This window comes from Aquarana catesbeiana, linkage group LG01 (assembly GCF_042186555.1).
Source record: "Aquarana catesbeiana isolate 2022-GZ linkage group LG01, ASM4218655v1, whole genome shotgun sequence".
In the NCBI taxonomy this organism is placed as follows: domain Eukaryota; kingdom Metazoa; phylum Chordata; class Amphibia; order Anura; family Ranidae; genus Aquarana; species Aquarana catesbeiana.
The window spans coordinates 957,142,293-957,159,223 of record NC_133324.1 but is presented as its reverse complement, the minus strand read 5'-3'; the positions used below and the strand labels follow the sequence as shown (position 1 = coordinate 957,159,223).

General features: G+C 44.7%; 1 protein-coding gene across 1 annotated transcript in view; it reads left to right on the top strand.

The window, feature by feature from the left end:
* Window positions 1–557: 557 nt before the first annotated feature.
* Window positions 558–16,931, top strand: part of LOC141128478 (vomeronasal type-2 receptor 26-like) — a 148,357-nt gene continuing 131,983 nt past the window's right edge. The window contains exons 1-2 of the mRNA XM_073615787.1: window positions 558–623; window positions 10,180–10,959. Of these exons, the coding sequence (XP_073471888.1) occupies window positions 558–623; window positions 10,180–10,959 (846 nt within the window). The remainder of the gene's footprint in view (window positions 624–10,179; window positions 10,960–16,931) is intronic.

Here is a 16,931-nt window from a genome sequence, read left to right as displayed (position 1 = left end):
TCCAGTTAGTGTACTGTGTACCCTGTACAGTTGCACCTACAGTATAGCTACCTGAAGACAAGTGCAGGTTTTTTCATACTAATAATACTACAGGCAGGCAGTTGATTCTGATAGCTGCAGTATAATCAGTTTATATATACATCCCAGTTTTGTGCAGCTGCATCTCACTGCAGGCCAATAGAATGTCTGGAAGGCCAACAAGGAGAGGCAGACAATCACAAGCCAATAAAAGAGGGCAAGCAGGCTCTGTGTCTAGAGGCAACAGTGTTGGTCGTGGACACGGTGCATCCTCATCAGCACCTGGTCGTGGGACATGCTTGGCCTTCTTTTTCGGCAGCTGGCCGTGTTGAGCCGCAACATGCGGAAGACTTGGTCAAATGGATGATCAAGCCGTCCTCATCCTCCTCATCCTCTCTCACCCAGGCTCAGGGTACTTTGGCAAAGCAGCTGCCAACACGGCCTCTTTCCTCGGCTCAATGGCATCAGTGACTCCTTCCCTAGCCTCACCATGTCATCCTGAGGAGTCCCCCGAACTGTTTTACCACAGTGTTGGGTACATGCTCCAGGAGGATGCCCAGCAGTTTGAAGACTCCGTTGATGGGACTCAGCTAGAAGGCAGTAACGTGAGCCCAGACAGAGGGACTGCCCAAGAAGGACAGCAATCTGGCAGTCATGTTCCCCCTGCTGCAGCATACTGCCAGGTTTGCTCCAGTGATGAGGAGTAGGGATGAGCCGAACACCCCCCTGTTCGGTTCGTACCAGAACATGCGAACAGGAAAAAAGTTTGTTCGAACACGCGAACACCGTTAAAGTCTATGGGACACGAACATGAATAATCAAAAGTGCTTATTTTAAAGGCTTATATGCAAGTTATTGTCATAAAAAGTGTTTGGGGACCTGGGTCCTGCCCCAGGGGACATGGATCAATGCAAAAAAAAGTTTTAAAAATGGCCGTTTTTTCAGGAGCAGTGATTTTAATAATGCTTAAAGTCAAACAATAAAAGTGTAATATCCCTTTAAATTTCGTAGCTGGGGGGGTGTCTATAGTATGCCTGTAAAGGGGTGCATGTTTCCTGTGTTTAGAACAGTCTGACAGCAAAATGACATTTCGAAGGAAAGTACCCATTTAAAACTACTCGCTGCTATTGCATTGCCGACAATACACATAGAAGTTCATTGATAAAAACGGCATGGGAATTCCCCACAGGGGAACCCCGAACCAAAATTAAAAGAAAAAAAAATGACGTGGGAGTCCCCCTAAATTCCATACCAGGCCCTTCAGGTCTGGTATGGATATTAAGGGGAACCCCAGCCAAAATTTAAAAAAAAAATGACGTGGGGTTCCCCCTAAATTCCATACCAGACCCTTCAGGTCTGTTATGGATTTTAAGGGAAACCCCGCGCCAAAAAAAAAACGGCGTGGGGTCCCCCCAAAAGTCCATACCAGACCCTTATCCGAGCACGCAACCTGGCAGGCCGCAGGAAAAGAGGGGGGGACGAGAGTGCGGCCCCCCCCTCCTGAACCGTACCAGGCCACATGCCCTCAACATTGGGAGGGTGCTTTGGGGTAGCCCCCAATACACCTTGTCCCCATGTTGATAAGGACAAGGGCCTCATCCCCACAACCCTGGCCGGTGGTTGTGGGGGTCTGCGGGCGGGGGGGCTTATCGGAATCTAGAAGCCCCCTTTAACAAGGGGACCCCCAGATCCCGGCCCCCCCCGTGTGAAATGGTAAGGGGGTACTTACCCCTACCATTTCACTAAAAACTGTCAAAAATATTAAAGGGGGCTTGGATGCGGAGCGCCCGGAGAAGAAAATGAAGAAGAGAAGAAGAGAAGAAAAGAAGAAGAGAAGAAGAGAAGAAGAAGATGAAGAGAAGAGCGGGAGCCTCCCCCCATGCCATGGGTGCGGAGCGGCCCGAGGAGAAGAAGATAGAAGACGCCGCAGAGGAAATGCTGGACAAGAACACCGGAAGAGCCAGAAGAACCAGAAGAAGAAGATGAAGGAAGATAGAAGAAAGAAGAAGCATTTAAATAAAAGAATTGTCAAAAACTGTCTCTTGTCATTTTTAACATTTTTGACAGTTTTTTAGTGAAATGGTAGGGGTAAGTACCCCCTTACCATTTCACACAGGGGGGGGCCAGGATCTGGGGGTCCCCTTGTTAAAGGGGGCTTCCAAATCCCGATAAGCCCCCCGCCTGCAGACCCCCACAACCACCGGCCAGGGTTGTGGGGATGAGGCCCTTGTCCTCATCAACATGGGGACAAGGTGTTTTGGGGGGCTACCCCAAAGCACCCTCCCAATGTTGAGGGCATGTGGCCTGGTACGGTTCAGAAGGGGGGGCCGCACTCTCGTCCCCCCTCTTTTCCTGCGGCCTGCCAGTTGCGTGCTCAGGTAAGGGTCTGGTATGGATTTTTGGGGGGAACCCACGCCGTTTTTTTTTTTTTTTGGCGCGGGGTTCCCCTTAAAATCCATACCAGACCTGAAGGGTCTGATATGGAATTTAGGGGGAACCCCATGTCATTTTTTTTTAAATTATGGCCGGGGTTCCCCTTAATATCCATACCAGACCTGAAGGGCCTGGTATGGAATTTAGGGGGACTCCCATGTCATTTTTTTTTTTAAATTTTGGTTCGGGGTTCCCCTGTGGGGAATTCCCATGCCGTTTTTATCAATGAACTTCTATGTGTATTGTCGGCAATGCAATAGCCGCGAGTAGTTTTAAATGGGTTTTTTCCTTCGAAATGTCATTTTGCTGTCAGACTGTTCTAAACACAGGAAACATGCGCCCCTTTACAGGCATACTATAGACACCCCCCAGCTACGAAATTTAAAGGGATATTACACTTTTATTGTTTGACTTTAAGCATTATTAAAATCACTGCTCCTGAAAAAACGGCCGTTTTTAAAACGTTTTTTGCATTGATCCATGTCCCCTGGGGCAGGACCTGGGTCCCCAAACACTTTTTATGACAATAACTTGCATATAAGCCTTTAAAATTAGCACTTTTGATTTTTCCCATAGACTTTTAAAGGGTGTTCCGCGGCATTTGAATTTGCCACGAACACCCCAAATTGTTCGCTGTTCGGCGAACTTGCGAACAGCCAATGTTCGAGTCGAACATGATAGTTACATATAGTTACATAGTAGGTGAGGTTGAAAAAAGACACATGTCCATCAAGTCCAACCTATGTGTGTGATTATGTGCCAGTATTACATTACATATCCCTGTATGTTGCGGTCATTCAGGTGATTATCTAATAGTTTCTTGAAGCTATCAATGCTCCCCGCTGAGACCACCGCCTGTGGAAGGGAATTCCACATCCTTGCCGCTCTTACAGTAAAGAACCCTCTACGTAGTTTAAGGTTAAACCTCTTTTCTTCTAATTGTAATTAGTGGCCACGAGTCTTATTAAACTCTCTTCTGCGAAAAAGTTTTATCCCTATTGTGGGGTCACCAGTACAGTATTTGTAAATTGAAATCATATCCCCTCTCAAGCGTCTCTTCTCCAGAGAGAATAAGTTCAGCGCTCGCAACCTTTCCTCATAACTAAGATCCTCCAGACCCTTTATTAGCTTTGTTGCCCTTCTTTGTACTCGCTCCATTTCCAGTACATCCTTCCTGAGGACTGGTGCCCAGAACTGGACAGCATACTCCAGGTGCGTCTTGTAGAGCGGGAGAATTATCGTTTTATCTCTGGAGTTGATCCCCCTTTTAATGCATGCCAATATTCTGTTTGCTTTATTAGCAGCAGCTTGGCATTGCATGCCATTGCTGAGCCTATCATCTACTAGGACCCCCAGGTCCTTTTTCATCCTAGATTCCCCCAGTGTATAGATTGCATTCATATTTTTGCCACCCAAATGCATTATTTTACATTTTTCTACATTGAACCTCATTTGCCATGTAGTCGCCCACCCCATTAATTTGTTCAGGTCTTTTTGCAAGGTTTCCACATCCTGCGGAGAAGTTATTGCCCTGCTTAGCTTAGTATCGTCTGCAAATACAGAGATTGAACTGTTTATCCCATCCTCCAGGTCGTTTATAAACAAATTAAATAGGATTGGTCCCAGCACAGAACCCTGGGGAACCCCACTACCCACCCCTGACTATTCTGAGTACTCCCCATTTATCACCACCCTCTGAACACGCCCTTGTAGCCAGTTTTCAATCCATGTACTCACCCTAAGTTCCATGCCAACGAACCTTATTTTGTACAGTAAACGTTTATGGGGAACTGTGTCAAATGCTTTTGCAAAATCCAGATACACCACGTCTACGGGCCTTCCTTTATCTAGATGGCAACTCACCTCCTCATAGAAGGTTAATAGATTGGTTTGGCAAGAACGATTCTTTATGAATCCAAGCTGATTACTGCTAATGATATCGTTCTTATTACTAAAATCTTGTATATAGTCCCTTATCATCCCCTCTAAGAGTTTACATACTATTGATGTTAGGCTAACTGGTCTGTAATTCCCAGGGATGTTTTTTGGGCCCTTTTTAAATATTGGTGCTACATTGGCTTTTCTCCAATCAGCTGGTACCATTTCAGTCAATAGACTGTCTGTAAAAATTAGGAACAACGGTCTGGCAATCACCTGACTGAGTTCCCTAAGTACCCTCGGATGCAAGCCATCTGGTCCCGGTGATTTATTAATGTTAAGTTTATCAAGTCTAATTTTAATTCCGTCCTCTGTTAACCATGGAGGTGCTTCCTGTGTTGTGTCATGAGGATAAACACTGCAGTTTTGGTTACTGAAGCCCCCGATTCATTCGTGAAGACTGAGGAGAAGAATAAATTCAATACCTTTGCCATCTCCCCATCCTTACTTAAAGAATTTCTTGGGATTTTTTTTGCTCTCCTCCGCTATGTGTCTTTCATGTTCTATCTTAGCCGTCCTAATTGCACCCTTACATTTCTTATTGCATTCTTTATAAAGTCTGAATGCTGAGGATGATCCCTCAACCTTGTATTTTTTGAAGGCCTTCTCCTTTGCTTTTATATGCATTTTTACATTGGCGTTAAGCCATCCAGGATTTTTGTTCGCTCTTTTAAATTTATTACCCAATGGGATACATTGGCTAATGCCCTTATTTAATATGCTCTTAAAGCAAACCCATCTCTCCTCCGTATTCTTTGTTCCTAATATTTTATCCCAATTTATGCCTTTTAGCAAGGTTTGTAGTTTAGGGAAGTTGGCTCTTTTGAAATTCAGTGTCTTTGTGTTCCCTTCATGTTTCCTATTTGTGTGATTTATATTGAAACTAATTGACCTGTGATCGCTGTTACCTAAATTGCCCCGTATTTCCACATCTGTGATCAGGTCTGTATTGTTGGTAATCAGTAGATCCAGTAATGTTTTATTTCTGGTTGGTGCGTCTACCATCTGACCCATAAAATTGTCCTGCAAGACATTAAGGAACTGGCGAGCCTTAAATGAATGCGCGGTTCCCTCCGCCCAGTCTATGTCTGAGTTCGACTCGAACTCGAAGCTCATCCCTAATGAGGAGGGAGGTGGATGATGAGATCACTGACTCCACGTGGGTGCCTGATAGGAGAGAGGAGGAGCAGGAGGAGGAGGAGGCACTTCACCAACGAGGCAGGATGCCCTCCAGGGGCTAGCCTAAGGGTAGCACACTGACTGCATCACACCGCAGAGCTTCGCATGTGCAGGGTGCTGCTGTCTCTGCCCGTTATTCCAAAAGTTCTTTGGTGTGGCCCTTTTTTGAGATGAGAGCATCAGATCGCACCGCTGCTATTTGCAACATACGTCTCAAGCGTATCTCGCGTGGCCACAACATCTCCCACTTGGGCACCACATGCTTGTACAGACATATGTTGACCTGCCATGCAGTTCGTTGGCAAGCGAACCTAAAAGACCCACACCAAAGAACAAAGAGGACCTCTCCTTGCTCCTCATCAGCTGGGATCTCCAACCCCACTATACCTTCAGTCCTCTCTGAGACCTGCACTGAGAGGAATGAAGGTGTAGAATAGGGATGAGCCGAACACCCCCCTGTTCGGTTCGCACCAGAACATGCGAACAGGAAAAAAGTTCGTTCGAACATGCGAACACCGTTAAAGTCTATGGGACACGAACATGAATAATCAAAAGTGCTAATTTTAAAGGCTTATATGCAAGTTATTGTCATAAAAAGTGTTTGGGGACCTGGGTCCTGCCCCAGGGGACATGGATCAATGCAAAAAAAAGTTTTAAAAACGGCCGTTTTTTCAGGAGCAGTGATTTTAATAATGCTTAAAGTCAAACAATAAAAATGTAATATCCCTTTAAATTTCGTACCTGGGGGTTGTCTATAGTATGCCTGTAAAGGGGCGCATGTTTCCTGTGTTTAGAACAGTCTGACAGCAAAATGACATTTTGAAGGAAAAAACTCATTTAAAACTACCCGCGGCTATTGCATTGCCGACAATACACATAGAAGTTCATTGATAAAAACGGCATGGGAATTCCCCAAAGGGGAACCCCGAACCAAAATTAAAAAAAAAATATGACGTGGGAGTCCTCCTAAATTCCATACCAGGCCCTTCAGGTCTGGTATGGATATTAAGGGGAACCCCGGCCAAAATTTAAAAAAAAAAATGACGTGGGGTTCCCCCTAAATTCCATACCAGACCCTTCAGGTCTGGTATGGATTTTAAGGGGAACCCCGCGCCAAAAAAAAAAAAAAAAACGGCGTGGGGTCCCCCCAAAAATCCATACCAGACCCTTATCCGAGCACGCAACCTGGCAGGCCGCAGGAAAAGAGGGGGGGACGAGAGTGCGGGGGGGACGCACGGTGACTTGACGGGACTTCCCTGTGACGTCACGGGGAATGCCACAGGGAAGTCCCGTCAAGTCACCGTGCGTCAGAGGGGGGCGGGGTCACCGGGTGGCCCCGCCCCCCGTTATTTAAGAACTGTCAGACGAGGAGCGCCGTCACACAGCGGGAGCCTCCCTCCATGCCAGCATGGATTGCGGAGCGGCCCGGAGAAGAAAATGAAGAAGAACAGAAGAGAAGAAAAGAAGAAGAGAAGAGCGGGAGCCTCCCCCCTATGCCATGGGTGCGGAGCGGCCCGAGGAGAAGAAGATAGAAGACGCCGCGGAGGAGATGCTGGACGAGAACGCCGGAGGAAGAACCAGAAGAGCCAGAAGAACCAGAAGAACCAGAAGATGAAGGAAGATAGAAGAAAGAAGAAGCATTTAAATAAAGGAATTGTCAAAAACTGTCTCTTGTCATTTTTAAAATTTTTGACACTTTTTTCGTGAAATGGTAGGGGTACTTATGTACCCCCTTACCATTTCACACAGGGGGGGGCCGGGATCTGGGGGTCACCTTGTTAAAGGGGGCTTCCAGATTCCGATAAGCCCCCCGCCCGCAGACCCCCACAACCACCGGCCAGGGTTGTGGGGATGAGGCCCTTGTCCTCATCAACATGGGGACAAGGTGTTTTGGGGGGCTACCCCAAAGCACCCTCCCAATGTTGAGGGCATGTGGCCTGGTACGGTTCAGGAGGGAGGGGGGGCCGCACTCTCGCCCCCCCTCTTTTCCTGCGGCCTGCCAGGTTGCGTGCTCGGATAAGGGTCTGGTATGGATTTTTGGGGGGACCCCACGCCGTTTTTTTTTTTTTTTTGGCGCGGGGTTCCCCTTAAAATCCATACCAGACCTGAAGGGTCTGGTATGGAATTTAGGGGGAACCCCACGTCATTTTTTTTTTTTATTTTGGCCGGGGTTCCCCTTAATATCCATACCAGACCTGAAGGGCCTGGTATGGAATTTAGGGGGACTCCCACGTCATTTTTTTTTTTAAATTTTGGTTCGGGGTTCCCCTTTGGGGAATTCCCATGCCGTTTTTATCAATGAACTTCTATGTGTATTGTCGGCAATGCAATAGCCGCGGGTAGTTTTAAATGAGTTTTTTCCTTCAAAATGTCATTTTGCTGTCAGACTGTTCTAAACACAGGAAACATGCGCCCCTTTACAGACACACTATAGACACCCCCCAGGTACGAAATTTAAAGGGATATTACACTTTTATTGATTGACTTTAAGCATTATTAAAATCACTGCTCCTGAAAAAACGGCCGTTTTTAAAACTTTTTTTTGCATTGATCCATGTCCCCTGGGGCAGGACCCAGGTCCCCAAACACTTTTTATGACAATAACTTGCATATTAGCCTTTAAAATTAGCACTTTTGATTTCTCCCATAGACTTTTAAAGGGTGTTTCGCGGCATTCGAATTTGCCGCGAACACCCCAAATTGTTCGCTGTTCGGTGAACTTGTGAACAGCCAATGTTCGAGTCGAACATGAGTTCGACTCGAACTCGAAGCTCATCCCTAGTGTAGAATTAGGTTTGTCACAGCCAAGTACTTGCGGGCAATCTGCTATTGGTACACCGACGTCAGATTGTACCAGGCAAATTTCCCTGCCCCTAGCTGCTGCACCGCAGAAAGAAGTTCGCTCCCAGCCATCCACATGCCCAGCGGTTGGCAAAATTGCTAGCACTTCAACTGCTACCTTTTCAGTTGGTAGACTCTGCCCCCTTCCGTGAGTTTGTGGAATGTGCGGTTCCTCAGTAGCAGGTTCCCAAACGCCACTTTTTCTCACGGAAGGTGATTCCGGGTCCATACCGGCATGTGGAAGGCAATGTCTTGGCCTTGCTGGACAGGGCGGCCAGCGGTAAGGTGCATATTACCGCTGACTCATGGTCCAGCAGGTATGGACAGGGACGTTACCTAAGTTTCATGGCGCATTGGGTGACTCTGCTGGCAGCTGGGAAGGATGCAGGACAAGGTGCAGTAGTGTTGGAGGTTGTTCCGCCACCACGCCTCCAAAATGCCACTACTGGTGATTCTGACACACCTCTCTCCTCCACTCTGAGCCACACTGGGGCCGTGATTCTGTCAGCTCTGCAGGGGCAGGTTCAGAGGTGGTTGACGCCACGCCAACTTAAGCCAGGAATTGTGGTTTGCGACAATAGCACCAACCTTCTCACTGCCCTCCGACAGGGACAACTGGCCCATGTGCCTTATTTGGCTCACGTCCTTAACTTGGTGGTGCAGCAGTTAGGACAGAGTCAGGAAGAGGAGGACTTCCTTAGCTCTCAAGGCCCCTTTATACAGACAGTGTTCCTGCGTGCCCGCCGATCAGACAGGAAGAGTAGGAGGAGGATTGTTTCAGCATGGAGGTGGAGCCTGGAACTCAGCATCGGCAGCAGTCTTTAAGGGATCATTTACAGTCCCAAGAAACCAATGGACTAGTATGTGGCTGGGAGAAGGTTGCTGCGGATCATGTCGTCCGTAGTGACCCAGAGGACTCCGGACCAAATGCCTCAGCAAACTTACGCTGCTTGGCCTCCCTGATCCTGCAAAGCCTGCAGAAGGATCCTCGTATTCGTGGAATCAAGGAGAGGGATCGTTAATGGCTGGCAACCCGTCTTGAGCTGCAGAATCGTTTTGTGCAATTAAGGATTATATGTACATTGCATTGGGCCTGTAGATGTATGGACTGGAGAAGTTGTATGTTCTATGTAATCAAATTAAATACAGTATATATCAGAGTGGCCTTATTGTTTTACAGCAGCCCCAGGGTGAGCAGTTGTTGTAGGTGAATTAAAGTGGATGTAAACTCTCTCCTATACCCTAGGAGTCACCTAGGCGGACAGAAGTCAGAAGGAGAACAGGAAGTCCCACTCCAAACCAGGTACCCAGCCCCCCCCCCCAAAAAATGACATGCCAATTATGGCATGTCAGGGGGCGAGGAGTACTTAAAGCGAAGTTCCACTTTTGGGTGGAACTCCGCTTTAAACTAGCTAAACTAGCTATAACTAGTTACGAAACGTGCCACTGTTATTATTTTATTATTTATTGGTGTATGTACCAATAAATTACACTTCAAGGATTTCCGTTTTGCTGGCTCCTTTCTACTGTGAATGGGGTTTACAACCACTTTGAGGGCTGGATGTGAGGCTGGAGAAGGTAAGTAGGCATTGTGCGCTGTCATATACTTAGATCTCTATGATATAAATTCTGACAAGTACTTCTTTTTGTTAAAACAGGAAAAAAAATATGACAAGAGATCTTTGTGTGCCATTTATATCTTACATTTCTCATATTTCCATTGTTTGAATAATAACATCCCATTAAAATATTTCCCAACATCTTATCCAGATCACTTATCGAGTCATTGACACTCCCCTGAATGATGGAAAAATTGATCCAACTTTATTTCGTATTATACCAGACGACCGGGTCCGTTATGCAGCTATTTTTATGTTATTGCAGCATTTTGGGTGGAATTGGGTTGGAATATTCTCATCAGATGATGGCAGCGGTGATAAAGAGTCCCAAGAACTGAGTAAGATGATGAGCCAACATGGGATCTGCACAGAATATATCATTCCACTCGTTAAGAATATTGAAAATGATATTCAGAAAATAATGACTATTACTAAATCAACAGCTAAAGTTGTCATAGTGTGTGGAACTTACACAGACCGATTTCATCGGCTTGCTTCTCATATACGCTCTGTTATAAGAAAACTCACATTTATTTTTCCACCATCATGGAGTAAAATAAATCTGTTTAAGGGTGACTATACACCAATCAACTGCAGATTTATATTTTCATGGTCACCAAAATTGAACTTAGACAACAATATTTATAATCATAGCAAGTTTCCTGAACGCTTACGTGACCCAATACTGGAAGATATTTCGATTTTCAGTTTTAAGTGTCTCTCCACAAATTCATACAAAAATGGTGTTTTTAAAATATTCCTTAAGTATCCTTTAAAAACTTGTCATAATTCAATAGATTGGTCATCCATATTAACTAGTTATACAACTATATCTTCCTATGCATACATGGCTGTATATATTCTGGCCAGAGCTCTACATGACATGTACATGATGAACATTACATCTAAACTGGATGGATTCCAAAACAAAGTAAGTTAAATAATAAGTGTTTATATTATTATGAACCTATCCTATATTATATAAGAATTATGTGAATGAAGTGAGATCCCTCATAGAGTCCATTCACACTTGTGCGACTTCAAAATCATATGATTTCCATTGCGACTTTACAGTGCGACTTGATGCGATTTTGATGAGACTTTGGATGAGTGCAACTTTGGCTTTGACCAATGTGATTGTTTGTGCTCTACAGAGTCGCATACAAGTCACATGTGTAACATGCAGGTGCAACTTAAATGTGACTTTTGAGGGTTTACATTGAAGTCTATGACACTCAAGTCGCATGAAAGTCTGACCAGAGTAGTGCAGGAACTACTTGAAGTAGCTGCGACTTTAAATCACACAGATATGAATGGTACTCATTGGGAAACATGGGGTGCGACTTTTTTTTTTGTATTTTATTTTTTTTTTGTTTTTTTTTACTAATTGCTTTGTATATACCATGTTAGGAGACACCATCACATAGTCCAGATTCATATATATATATACCGTACGCGCCGGCGTATAACACGCACCCCAAGTCTAGGAGGGAATTTTAAGGAAAAAAATGTTTTAAGGAAAAAAACTTACATTTAAATGCCCATCAATGCAGCCTTATCAGTGTCCATTTGCAGCCTTGCACAGCGTCCATCTGCATGCTTGTCCAGTGTCCACTTGCAGCCATGGTGTCATTTGCAGTCTTGGTGTCATCTGCAGCCTTATCAGTGTCCATTTGCAGCCTTGGTGTCATTTGCAGTCTTGGTGTCATCTGCAGCCTTATCAGTGTCCATTTGCAGCCTTGGTGTCATTTGCAGTCTTGGTGTCATCTGCAGCCTTATCAGTGTCCATTTGCAGCCTTGGTGTCATTTGCAGTCTTGGTGTCATCTGCAGCCTTATCAGTGTCCATTTGCAGCCTTGGTGTCATTTGCAGTCTTGGTGTCATCTGCAGCCTTATCAGTGTCCATTTGCAGCCTTGGTGTCATTTGCAGTCTTGGTGTCATCTGCAGCCTTATCAGTGTCCATTTGCAGCCTTGGTGTCATTTGCAGTCTTGGTGTCATCTGCAGCCTTATCAGTGTCCATTTGCAGCCTTGGTGTCATTTGCAGTCTTGGTGTCATCTGCAGCCTTATCAGTGTCCATTTGCAGCCTTGGTGTCATTTGCAGTCTTGGTGTCATCTGCAGCCTTATCAGTGTCCATGTGCAGCCTTGTCAGTGCCCATCTACAGCTTTGTCAGTGTCCATTTGCAGCCTTGCCCAGGCTGAAGTTAAACTGCAGTGACCCTTCAGTGTCACTGCAGTTTGAAAATGGCGCGCCGAGATACACAGAGCCGGTCCTGTGAATCTCGGCGGCTCACGGATGCTTTCGGCTCCTCTCGTAGTCCCGCCCGATCCCCGACTGTGAGCGGAGCCGAGCGCCGCCCATATGCATAGATAGCCGAGTGTACTCGGCTAGGTTCGGCTAGCTCCGCTCACAGTCAAGCCCAGACCCTGTGTCCATCATAGGGCGGGATTGGACGTGACTGTGAGCGGAGCTAGCTGAACCTAGCCGAGTACACTCGGCTATCTATGTATATCGGCGGCCGGCGCTCGCTCCGCTCACAGTCAGCGGGGGAACGGCGTATAACACGCACCCCCCAGGCATGATATTTAAATGAATATTTCACTTTTATTGTTTCACTTTAAGCATTAAAAAAATCCAGAAAAAACGTCCGTTTTTTTAAAAAAAATTGCATTGATCCATGTCCCCTGGGGCAGGACCCAGGTCCCCAAACACTTTTTTATGACAATGCCTTTAAAATGAGCAGTTTTGATTTTTCATGTTAGTGTCCCATAGACTTTAATGGTGTTTCAGCGGCTTTCCAATTTGCCCTAAACACCGCATATTGTTCGGTGTTCGTAGAACATCAGAACAATCAAAGTTCAGCCCGAATTTATGCTTGGGCCAAACCGTTCACCCATCCCCAGTCATCACCACCACTGCTCCTCCCTTATCTGCTTCCTTTATCACTAACCCCTTGTTGTCTTTTAACTGCTGTAGAGCCCGTCTCTCATCCTTAGAGATGGTAGTTTTCCTAGATGTTAAGCTACATTGTTTCAATTGTATCAGTTCCCCCTCTATTACAGCCTGAAAAGTATCTATAGTGGAATTTCTTGCATTTGCAGGGTAGAAAAACTTGTCCCCATATTGTGATGTACTACATGAAACTCCATAGGAGCCCATATGTGATTCAGAGTACAGATGTTCTAAAGTTAATGATGCAGATGAGTCCTGAAACATTAAAGAGGAAACATGCGGACAAACATCTTGTTCTACAGTTGGTTGATTTTGGTCAGATTCACTCACCATCTCTGATGTCAGTGGGTCATCCACCTGTTCATCCGTTCCCTGTTGGAAATGTTTCCGCAACAGGAGGTTCCTGACAATCCAATTGGTGTCCAAAATGGTGTTGAAAATATCAAAATGATAGGTGGGTGAAAAAAGATAGACCTCGTGACAACAGAAATAATTCAGAATCAGTTAAAACCTCATCTGTTAAATTAACTACTGAAGTGATGGTAGATAATTTGCTGCTTATTTTCTTCTCCTCTGTGGATATCGCCGATCTCCGTCTTCTCCCCCCTCGCATTTTCATGCAGTGTCCTGTTTTCTGGTTGTTTGTTTTTTCTTTGAGTGCTGTTAGCAATTCCACTGAAAAAGACCTTGTCTGAAGAGACTCGAGGAGTGGATGCTCTCAGAACTGCAGGAGTCTCAGAGACAGACAAACCTTCCCTCTCAGCTGTATCTGAAACTTCAGATAAGAAATCCGATGCCTCCGGAGAGCTGAAGCCCACTTTCTTAATTATACAGTACTGGCAGATCTTTGTTTTCTCCTGAGAATAGACTGTGGTGTAGAGCTGAAGCTTCCACTCCTCCTGCCCCACTCATAAACTGTATTTTTCTGGTAATCATCCACATCATGGAAGTATTTAGTCCTTTCCACTTAATCTGTGTTTCTAATTCCTCTATCATCCGATGCAGTTTGTTCTGTGAATCCGTGAATATGTTGGTAAATTTACAAACTTGTTTACTGCTTCTTTCTGATCTTTGATGCTTGAGTTGATTTTGTCCAAACACTCCTGTTCATACTGGACAATTAGTTACATAGTTACATAGTAGGTGAGGTTGAAAAAAGACACAAGCCCATCAAGTCCAACCTATGTGTGTGATTATGTGTCAGTATTACATTATATATCCCTGTATGTTGCGGTCATTCAGGTGATTATCTAATAGTTTCTTGAAACTATCAATGCTCCCCGCTGAGACCACCGCCTGTGGAAGGGAATTCCACATCCTTGCCGCTCTTACAGTAAAGAACCCTCTACGTAGTTTACGGTTAAACCTCTATTCTTCTAATTTTAATGAGTGGCCACAAGTCTTGTTAAACTTCTTTCCGCCAGTACGGTATTTATAAATTGAAATCATATCCCCTCTAAAGTGTCTCTTCTCCAGAGAGAATAAGTTCAGTGCTCGCAACCTTTCCTCATAACTAAGATCCTCCAGACCCTTTATTAGCTTTGTTGCCCTTCTTTGTTCTCGCTCCATTTCCAGTACATCCTTCCTGAGGACTGGTGCCCAGAACTGGACAGCATACTCTAGGTGCGGCTGGACCAGAGTCTTGTAGAGCTGGAAAATTATTGTTTTATCTCTGGAGTTGATCCCTTTTTAATGCATGCCAATATTCTGTTTGCTTTGTTAGCAGCAGCTTGGCATTACATGCCATTGTTAAACCTATCATCTACTAGGACCCCCAGGTCCTTTTCCATCCTTGATTCCCCAGAGGTTCCCCCCCCCCCCCGTGTATAGATTGCATTCATATTTTTGCCACCCAAATGCATTATTTTACATTTTTCTACATTGAACCTCATTTGCCATGTAGTTGCCCACCCCATTCATTTGTTCAGATCTTTTTTTGCAAGGTTTCCACATCCTGCGGAGAAGTTATTGCCCTGCTTAGCTTAGTATCGTCTGCAAATACAGAGATTGAACTGTTTATCCCATCCTCCAGGTCGTTTATGAACAAATTAAATAGGATTGGTCCCAGCACAGAACCCTGGGGAACCCCACTACCCACCCCTGACCATTCTGAGTACTCCCCATTTATCCCCAATTAGTCTCATCAGTTCAGTCATACCTCCCAACTTTCTGAGATGGGAATGAGGGACACCTATTAGCAAAAGTATTTAGGCATAGGACACGCCACCTGCCATGCCCCCCTTAAAGGAGAATTGTACAAAAAAAAAAGATTGGTTAAACCCACAAGTGTTTTTTTACCACTACTATTCCTTTATACTGGCATTTGGAATTTACAAATGCAGCAATTTAGATATTGGATGAAAGGTTTAGCACTGGGAAACACTTTTTGAAAGATAAATAGTGCATTTTATATACAACTATACAGATCAGACCAAAATGAGGGATAAATGAGGAGGAATGAGGGACAGAGGGACTTTGCTCCAAATGAGGGACAGTCCCTTGAAATTAGGGAGAGTTGTGAGCTATGGTTCAAATGAGCAGTTGGACAAGATGGCATTCCATTCCTGTACAAAGATCCCAGAATAGACTGTAGTGGGAATCTTTTTAATACGTAACCCCCGTGGAATCATTTGTTCACCCAAATACTGGTTTAAACTGGTAAGATCCCACCACAGGGCGACCTCTGATTTTATATGGCAAATTATTTGTTAAACTCCACTTCACAGGCTGTGCTGTCCAGGACCTGTGAGGAATCCCTTGTAAAAACTGTATTGCCACGATCTCTGCGTGTTTGTGGGACCACATTGTCCTTGGTTGTCTCACTCAAGTGAAGTTCCATATCAGGAAGTTTGTCACTGTGGCAATAACAGGTATCAAGCTATAAATAGCAATCTTGTTTTTTTACAGGGAGCACTAACAAACGAAAAAAGTCCAAAGTATAAACAGAAAAGTCAGTGCTACTACCCATACACCACATAGATAGCAGAGCTCTCAGGTGCTCGATCCACAGATGCTGGCTGAGTAGAGTAATGTAGAAATGATTCGCACTCCGATTGTTGCTCTTAAAATGTCTTCATTTTATTGAATAGCCACAGTGAACAAACGCAGATATGTCAGTTGACGCATTTCAGCCTATAAGTCCTTAGTCATAACCACATTACAGACATAAAACTTTGAAATAAATAGTAGCTCTAAAGATCACAGGCTCCTCCCAGTGATCCATGTGTATGCCACTAATTTTCAGACACCTTGTAGTGACAATATGCACATGTATGTACACACACGCATGTAAACACACGTGCATACATTTATACACGTATAGACATATGCATAAAGAAGCACACCATAAAATTCAAAAAACATTAAATAAAATGAAGAATTTTAAGAGCAACAACCGGAGTGCGGATCATTTTTTCTCCAATATTGTACCCTATACAAGACACTGGCGAGGTAGCCATGATGTCAGAACCCTAATGCCCTGTACGCACGATAGGATTTTCCGACAACAAAATCCATGGCTTTTTTTCCGACGGATGTTGGCTCAAACTTGCCTTGCATACACACGGTCACACAAATCCTGTCGGAAATTCCGAACGTCAAGAACGCGGTGACGTACAACATGTACGACGAGCCAAGAAAAATTAAGTTAAATAGCCAGTGTGGCTCTTCTGCTTTATTCCGAGCATGCGTGGAACTTTGTGCGTCGCAATTGTGTACAAAAGTGTTTGAGGACCCGGATCCTGCCCCCAGGGGACATGTATAAATACAAAAAAAAGTTTTAAAAACGCCCGTTTTTTTCGGGAGCAGTGATTTCAAGAATGCTTAAAGTGAAACAATAAAAATGAAATATTCCTTTAAATAGCATGCCTGGGGGATGTCTATAGTATGCCTGTAAAATGGCGCAGTTTTTCCGTGTTTAGAACAATACAATACCAAAATGCAAAATGACA